At 46.2% G+C, this 8,497-nt stretch overlaps 1 protein-coding gene and 1 pseudogene across 4 annotated transcripts; both read left to right on the top strand.

The window, feature by feature from the left end:
- Positions 1-311: 311 nt before the first annotated feature.
- On the top strand, positions 312-3,001 carry LOC147966032 (large ribosomal subunit protein uL6m pseudogene; annotated as a pseudogene). 2 transcript variants are annotated; one of them, XR_015608703.1, is made up of 3 exons: positions 312-480; positions 1,276-1,340; positions 2,305-3,001. The product of XR_015608703.1 is annotated as a large ribosomal subunit protein uL6m pseudogene, transcript variant X1 (transcript). The 2 variants fall into 2 exon arrangements; XR_015608704.1 differs by having other exon boundaries at positions 320-476.
- Positions 3,002-4,739: 1,738 nt separating this feature from the next.
- PNSL4 (FK506-binding protein 16-2) lies at positions 4,740-6,360 on the top strand. 2 transcript variants are annotated; one of them, XM_087528576.1, is made up of 6 exons: positions 4,740-5,172; positions 5,281-5,373; positions 5,504-5,564; positions 5,671-5,739; positions 5,912-6,029; positions 6,198-6,360. In XM_087528576.1, exons 1-5 carry the CDS (start codon positions 4,795-4,797, stop codon positions 5,977-5,979), a joined length of 669 nt encoding a protein of 222 aa, XP_087384702.1. In that variant the 5' UTR covers positions 4,740-4,794; the 3' UTR covers positions 5,980-6,029; positions 6,198-6,360. The 2 variants fall into 2 exon arrangements, with proteins under 2 accessions (XP_087384702.1, XP_087384701.1); XM_087528575.1 differs by having other exon boundaries at positions 4,741-5,172; positions 6,108-6,360.
- The last annotated feature ends 2,137 nt before the right edge of the window (positions 6,361-8,497 follow it).

Genomic DNA, 8,497 nt, shown 5'->3' with positions numbered 1-8,497 from the left:
AATACAAATATGGGCCATCCCATATGCTGCGTCAGTGCTCGCGCGAGGGGGGGGGTGTCTATTCTACTACATGTGCGAGGGAGGCTCCTAATACGGTGCACCCAATCTCCGTAACATACTTATAGACTTTCAAAAATTATGGGATTTCGTGAGGATACAAATACAATACATGTCTACCTTGGAATAAAAATTTATACCCAAATTCAAAACGCATATTAAAAAAAGACATGTGATGTGAATACGATCTAATGCAAACTGGGCCTTGAATTCGGTCCATTTTCTTTGTCTCAAGTCGTTGTGTTCCCGAGCGAGCGAACGAGCAGAGCCCTAGCCACCGCTCAAAAAAAAAAAACAGAGTCCTTCCCGAGCGCGGACAGCGGGCTCCTACCAGCAGCGTCTCCCTCCGACCTCCCTGGAGCAGCCGCTCACGCCCAGCAACGTCGCCGCCCGGATCTACGCCGTCGACCATTCCATAGGCAGGTAGCCACCATATACTTCGCCCTTCCTCCTCCAGCCTTCCCCCCTCCCCCCCTCTTCCCTCATCCCCCCTCCATCCTTCCTCTTGCATCCTCTGTTTGTTCCATTGTTTCCCGGATTTTTTGTATTAGATGAGTACTCTCTGTAAATTTGATATTGCGAGAAACTGAGGATATAATGATAATGATTTATTGATGAGTACTTGCTGCATAATTATTTCCAGTGCGTGTTCAAGTTTACATGTGAAAGGATTTTGCTTGACAGGTGTTTGTGATAATGCTTGTAGGGGCAAATGTGTACAAATTCTAGTTCGAATTTCTTTCAGATGAGCAAATGTTTTAGTTTAAACATGCTAGCACTGAAACATGCAACGACTGACGATATATGAAAAGAAAAAGATTAAATTGTTCTATCTGCACTATCTTGACCTGAAATCAAAGCTTAGCCGCAATTTGAGAGAGCAGGAGCTTTTGTCTTGGTTATACTGGCGGAAATTGGTGAACACATAAGTACTAGTGGTATTGTTGGCATGGTAGATGTTCCAATTCTTGTTTATGATTGGGAATATAGTGGTACTGTTACACTGTGTTGTTGATTTTAACAGCCAGACCTAAAATATTACCGTTTGAAGTGATTGTTTCTCCTTTTGCATGTTAGCTGATTGATCTTCAGGTTCCACCTTTCGTGTTATGCCATGATGGATGTACAGCTAACGAATGATTCAATTTGCTGCTTCGTATTCATTTTACAGTAACTAAAAGTCTAATTCTATCCCTTTGGAACTTGGAATTGAAACAGGGCATCAACACTGTCAATTGCAGAGGCTTGGACCTGCTTCGGCATCCAGTAGAGCAAACAAGAAGGTAATCTTCTGTTCCTAGCTTCTATACATTTTTTTTTGTGAATTAAAAATATAACATATCCCCGTATTGGTGCTTTTCCAAAATGGTGAATTTACGTATCCATATCAATGCATTTTAGCTTGCCACTTGGTATCTAACCTGGAATGGTATATACTCCCTGTTTTGAGATAAGATAATCATGCCATCGTGTACTCTGAATCTCTGATTCGTGCCTTCCCTCATCTCTGATAGTTGAGGAGTCAAGTAGTTCTTCAGAGTTGAGAGTTGTTGCTTTCATTCCTTCATAGTTATTTCAGTAAGAGTTGTTGAATTGGTTCATCCTCTGTGAGATGAGATAATGGAATGAACTGATAGAGTTCAGAATTACTGTTCCCATTCTTTAGTTATTTCATTGAGAGTTGTTGAATCATTACATTTCATCCATTATGAGGTGAGGTTACAAGATAGACTCCTATATATTGTATCAAATCTCTTGCGATGTTCTGAAAATAATCGATTTAAGCACGGCCTCGTATTTATATATCAAATTCTCGGTACTTGCAGCATGATCATACTACTGTTATTTTTTACGTAACCGCTCAATTTTCTGATGAACCTTCTATCCTCCTTTGTTTAGAGATAATATAATTAGGCAGTTATGAACTCTATTTGGTGATTGCTCCTATCTTTGATAGTTGAGGAACTGAGTAGGGCTTCAGAGTTCAGAGTTGCTGTTTCATTCTGTATTTATTTCAGTCAGAGTTGTTGAGGCATACATTTCAATCTTTGTGAGATGAAATCATGAAATTACGGGATGTACTCGTGTATATTGTACCGAATTTCTTGCAATGTTCTGAAAACAACCTATTTTAACTATGGTCCTGTGTATACATCGAATTCTCAATACTTGCAGCATGATGGTACTCCTGTTTCTTTACATTAGTGCTCAATTTTCTGATGAACCTTTTGTCCTTGTTTTGTCAAGGTCAAGCCGGAAACAAATATTTCATCCTCGTTCGGACTTCTCATCTCGCAATGGAAGCCAAGTTCTTTCGGTTCCTGAAGCTTGTTGGAGTTGGCTTCAAAGCCAGGACAGAGCGCGAAGGCCGCGAGTTGTTTCTGAAACTGGGCTACAGCCATGAGGTGCAGTTCACCGCTCCACCTGCCGTCCGCGTCTTCTGCTTCAAGCCCAACATAATATGCTGTACTGGCATTGACAAGCATAGAGTGCACCATTTCGCTGGAGCTGTCCGATGCAGTAAACCTCCAGAAGTGTACAAGGGGAAGGGCATACTGTACATCGACGAGGTCATAAAGCTGAAGCCGGGGAAGAAGCAGCAGAAGAAGTAACACATGGGTAAACCTCCCCATTTGACTTCTAGCTTGTTTAGACGCCCCATCACATTTGTGGTGCCGCGGATTTCATGTGGTTTTTCTCGTGCCGGGTTTTGGCTAGCCCTAGTACCATGCTGGACTTCGTAATAATACTCTGTATGCTATGGGAATCATCTGGTGAGCATGTACTGTATGACTTGCATACCGTGGGGGCGGATCAGCACATTTGAACATTTGTGTTTTTGTTTTGGGCTGGCTAGATGCATGTAACAGCCCAATGTGTTTGTTGATGTCACTACTTTCTTCATATTTTCTCTACACAATATTAGCTCGTTGCTTTGTTACAATCTTTGTTCCGCGCTAAAAATCTGTGGTTCTAGATGTATGATCTGTGATAGCGGTTTTGCTGAAGCTGCTGTTTGGGGTTGAAATTGTTTTAGCCGTGAGATGAGCTTGCATCCGAGATAGAAGGAGCCCACAACTGTTTTTTTTAACTTATAGACAATGCCCATGTATTGCAACGGGATATAAATATTTCAGTACATTAGCTTGTGATTTACCCATCCATTAGCTTGTGATTTACCCATCCGTAGATTTAGTAGGCAGGCACAGAAGAAGGCTCTTCTGGCAGTGTGTGCATGATTCGTTTCACGCGTGAAAGTACATTGCGCCCTATGATATGGATATCATTCAACAACGCAATGTGAGGTCGTTATCGAATCGATGGTACGTCATCCAGATCACCGTCATCAAGGGGCTGTTTGGTTCTAGGCCTAGCATTGCCACACTTTTGCCACACATTTTTGTCAAGTTTGCCTAAGATTAGTTCATCAAAATAAGAGCCACAAGTTGGCAAGCCTAAGGGGATCTTATCACACTTTTTATGTGTATGCCATGTGGGGCCCAAGTGTGCCTTGCCTAAAATGTGGCTGGAACCAAACACTCACCTAAGTTGGTCAAACATGCCTAACCTTAGGTGTGGCAAACTTAGTCACAAACCAAACAACCCCCAAGTTTTGTGACACGGTTGCTCGACTGGCTGGAGGCAAGATGGCCATTGCGCGGGGCACCGGAGGAGATCGTAAGTTTTACTTCTTCTTGCTCAACTTGACCATTGAATTATTCATTCACTCAATGTTGCTCTACGCACTGTGTAGCCCGTACACGCTGCCATGATGTACCACGGGAAAGAGGGACGACCAGTTAGGTACATACACTGTTGAATGATGCTGAAGGGGCAGTATGTGGGACGACATGATCCGTTCATGAAAAACTTGTTCAACATCCGGTTAATCTCGCTGAATTCGAACTATTGTTGTACTATACTTATTTGCATGCTATGTATGGATGATTTGTGCTATTTTCTATCCAAACTGCGATGAATTTCGATCAGTTTGCATGAATTTCGTCCGGTTAGTTCAAAGGCGGTTTGAACTGTATTTGAGTAGCATTGGATAGTCGGCTCCCGCATTCGTATCCGCGGACTGGCCCCTTTGTCCGTGGGTGGATGCGGGAGCAAATTTGCGGGTTAGTGTTGGAAATGTCCTTAGAGGGTAGTTCACTCGATATTTGATGTGTTTCATGACACGGAGCTTTTGAACCTGAGCTCATATACTCTCTGATGAATAGTGAAATAAAAATTATAGAAAAGGCAAAGTATATGATTTTTTTGTGATAAATATCGATGGATGTCTCAACTGCATGCAAAACTTTGTGATGAAATGACATCCAAGGAGGTTTGTGCCAATAAGCAAAATCAATGTTTCAAAAAAAACTATTGTTAAAAGCATTTTGAAGCATCGAATTTGGTTTTTGTTGCCTAGACTTCCACGAATGTTATTTCATCACAAAATTTTGGATGAGTTTAAAGGATTCATCGATGTTTATCACAAAAAGGTCAAAATATTTTACTATTTTTTAATTTTACTGTTTATCAAAGAGCATGTGGGCTCGGGATCAAAGAGCACTTTCCGCTGTATCGCAAAATGTTTTGAATGAATATAAAGAACTCTGTTCTGGTAAAAGAAAAAGAATTTTCGAGAGCCCACCGGGCCTCGCCGCGGCAAACCAGCATCGCGTAAAACGAGCATCCCGGGCGTGCCCGCGCGAGGCTTGCAGCCACAGTCTGGGGATAATCATCATGCCGCCTCCTATCTCCCCGCTGCCGCTCATGGCCTCCAGCCCAATCCCGTCGCCTCCGGCCGCGCGACCCGGCGGCGGCCGAGCCCTCGCCCCCGTCGCGCCCTGCAACTCCTCGGCGTCACCGTCACCGTCGACGTCGACGTCTTCGGCTGCGCCGGCGAGCGGCGGCAGGAGGGGCGTGCTCGCGCTGGGCGCGGGGCTCCTGGCCTCCGCGGCGCTGCTGTGCCCGGCCGGGGACGCCGGCGCGACGCGCATCGAGTACTTCGCGACGGTCGGGGACAAGCTCTGCGACATGGACTTCGCCAAGTCCGGGCTCGGGTACTGCGACGTCGAAGTCGGCACCGGCGTGCAGCCCAAGCGCGGCGAGCTCATCAATGTGGGTGCCCTTGAAGCTGCGCCGATCGCCGTGTTCTCTGCTGGCTTCACCTAGATGGATGGATGGATTTCAAGTTTTAACCCGTCGTTTTGTCTCGGTGGTTGTCAGATACACTACACGGCGAGGTTCCCCGACGGGACAGTGTTCGACAGCAGCTACAAGCGCGGGAGGCCACTGACGATGCGCATCGGCGCAGGCAAGGTGGGCAGCATTCGCTCACTACTGAAAGATGCAAATGCAATGTTCATTATTGCAGACAGGCAGGCAGAGTTTTCTCTTAGCAGTGTGTGATCGTCTGGGCTTAAACCCTTCTATTTTCTTCCATTTGCAGATCCTCCGAGGGCTTCAACAGGGGATCGGCGGCGGCGGCGGCGTGACGCCCATGCTTGTTGGTACTGTCAGACTGCAGCAGCCATCTGTACATTACAAGCATCGGCATTTCGTTCCAAACAAACTCTCACCTTTTCCTGAATTGTGATGTCTCGAAACTGCTAACAGGTGGGAAGCGCAAGCTGATGATACCTCCGATTTTGGCATACGGACCCGAACCAGCAGGCTGCTTCTCAGGTACCAAAACGAAAACCTAGTTTTCAGTTGAGGAATGTATGAATATGATGCATCGATCCCCGCCTGCCAACTGCGCGTATTGGCTGTGCCATTTTGACCTGGCTTGTTTTCTCCCCTGAGAAACTCAGCCCATGCATGCATATTCAGAAAAGCTTATATCAATCGTTGACAGGGGACTGCAACATTCCTGGGAACTCCACGATACTATACGACATCCTCCTCGTCGGCATCTACAAGTGAGCGTCTGACGGCAGCGAATACACAAGCCTTGAGCATAGGTCCAGTACAAGGTAGCATCCAAGCCCTTCATAAACTTTTTTCTCCATGCTCGTCAGTGGTTACACCTGCAGTTTCCGTTGCTCTGGCAGCCATTTTTCAAAGCACGACGTCGCACGGGATACTGAACTATACAGGCGGGCAGACGAAGAAAAAGATTTATTAGTTCTTCATTCATTCAGGTGGCGGAATCGGATGCTCTCCGGCTTCCGATGCGCAAGGCGCTGTAGGGGGCAAGCAATCTGTACAAATAGCATTATTGATTATGATATGAGGAGCATGTAAAGCGTCACTCTGTCATCTGTAAAGTCGAGTCGTGTTATATATGCTGCTGATTCTCCTGAAGCCGTCTTTGCTCAAGCGGAGACGAACTTCTGCGCGCTCTTTGCTTGACTTGGTGAGGGGGTGATACAGCTCGGCTCACGTTTATGACACGCAGAAGCGGTCGCACCCTCTTGTTGATCACATTTTTTTGTCAGGGGTCCTTGTTATTTCGCTTACAGCGTCAGGGATTCTCGTTGATCGCACGTGCGGTAGCCTGGAGTTTAGTAGGCTTTTATCCCTCCAAGAATTGGCCGTACCTGAGAACTAGATGCGCAGTTATGACGGCTGTTCTTTTCTAGAGCATCTTCAACCAGACATGTTCGGGACAGAAGCCGTCTGTCCCCGTTTGTCCATCTGAGCAACCATGCCCCTCACACTGAAAACCTCAAATCCATACAAAGTCATACACGTAGATGATTCGTTAACAATTTAACATAAGACAAAATAATCCACGACAAATAAAATTTAACAATATGTACATAAGCGGGGCGCTACACAAATGAATGAAACACCGTTGGTTTGCTCCTTGATATTCTTCTATTTGTTGATTAATCACTTCTTGATTTTGTTATCCACGAGCCTAGCTTTGGCTAACACGATCCTCGGCTCCTGCATGGCCCTTGCCAGCCTCACTTTCTCTTTCTCAAGATCAATTGTCTCACATATAGGATCCATGCTTGTGGGGAATGAATGTTTACACCCCAAGGCATCTTCATGGGTTGTGTATGCATTTCTCCTTCCCTTCAGTTTTCCTTGAATGCCCAGTGATTGTCCAACATCAAATAGAGGCAAATTTGTATCACTCATCTCATAATTCGGAGGATCTTGACCGTCATCTATCATATCCATCATCAATGAGTCATAAACATGCATCACAACGAAATTACCATCTTAAAATTGGTCCGCGCCCGCTAAAGTTGTGGTGACTCGTACACCGTGTCCGGGGAGGCGCATGTCTCCAACATGAAGGCATTCGAGATGTCCGACCATTGCAAAGCCGGAGCAGCATAGGGCGCTAGCGTCGCCGAGGGCGCAAAGCCAGGTGCAGACGCGTGCATGGCGGGAGACGCTAAAGTAACACAACGAACCCCATGTCGAGGACGTCCTTCACCGCAACTTCCTTCTCGACCTTCTTGCGGACAAATCGGGCACGCCCCTCCTTTCAGATGATTGTCTCTGCTTTATTCCCAGCATAGGGACCCCATGGACTTCGTTGACCCATTGTCCATAGCAGCGGGCGAACGTTAGAGTGTATGTCGACGACTAGGACGAAGGAGGATGTTGACGGTGCGAACGTGCATGCAGCAAGGGCGACGACGCGAACACATAAAACGGAGGACGGGCGCAATTGAGTGGGGCAGTTGCTTTGGTCATTTGTGAGGATTTGGGTAGGTCGAAACGGCTTTAAATCCACCCCCACATATAAATTAAGTTTGAGGTGTGTTCGACACTAGAGACATACGTAGAATTGAGTGGAGAGATCGATTGGGTGGTGTTTTTTCATCCCAACAATATCCAAACGAGAACTGCTATACACACGACAAATTTCGGACGATGCACAGACGATAGGCAAATCTGGCCGGACGTACATATGATTAAATAAACCGCTGGCCGCTGGATTGATATGTCGTCCATGAATCGTGCATAGAGCAGTTTCATATCCGAACTATCCGCCGGGACATACAGGTGGCTTGGGGGTTCTGTTGGACATGCTCTTTAGGTGAAACCGTTGGTGAGGGAATATGCACCGGCAAGAGAATATCCTTTTCTTTTTAAGACAAGAAGAGCATATCCTCCGGACCAGACATCAAAAGATGAAAAGAACTGGTTAAGCATGCCTCAACTGCGACGGAGAGTTGCATTCCAGCACCAATCCATCAATGCATCAAGCGTGACCCGGCCGGGTTTGTTTGGACGGTGCCCACCAGCCCGATCGAGCGCTAGCTGGGTTGGTGAGCCGGGCGAGAAGAAAACGGCCGACGACTTCCTTTTTGCGTCGGCTAAGCAAGAAAATGTTTTCATTGACATGGAAAAAAAAGGGTCAAGTTATGGTTGTTGGCAATGGCGAGGAGACCAGGAAGTGAAACCGTCTCCCATAAGGTTTCAGAACTTTGTTTAGCCTGTCATTCTCCCGGTCGATCGGTCGACGGCTACGTCG

This window comes from Triticum urartu, chromosome 6A (assembly GCF_056163025.1).
Source record: "Triticum urartu cultivar PI428250 chromosome 6A, HENAU_Tu73, whole genome shotgun sequence".
Taxonomy (NCBI): Eukaryota; Viridiplantae; Streptophyta; class Magnoliopsida; order Poales; family Poaceae; genus Triticum; species Triticum urartu.
The sequence above is the reverse complement of the archived record's forward strand: the minus strand, read 5'-3'. Positions and strand labels throughout refer to the sequence as shown.

Bases quoted from the DNA above. Each gene is read 5' to 3' on its own strand.
- PNSL4 (XM_087528576.1), top strand. From the start codon at position 4,795: ATGCCGCCTCCTATCTCCCCGCTGCCGCTCATGGCCTCCAGCCCAATC. The intron at 5,173-5,280 runs GTGGGTGCCCTT...GGTGGTTGTCAG, and splicing joins AGCGCGGCGAGCTCATCAAT to ATACACTACACGGCGAGGTT. The intron at 5,565-5,670 runs GTACTGTCAGAC...AACTGCTAACAG, and splicing joins CGTGACGCCCATGCTTGTTG to GTGGGAAGCGCAAGCTGATG.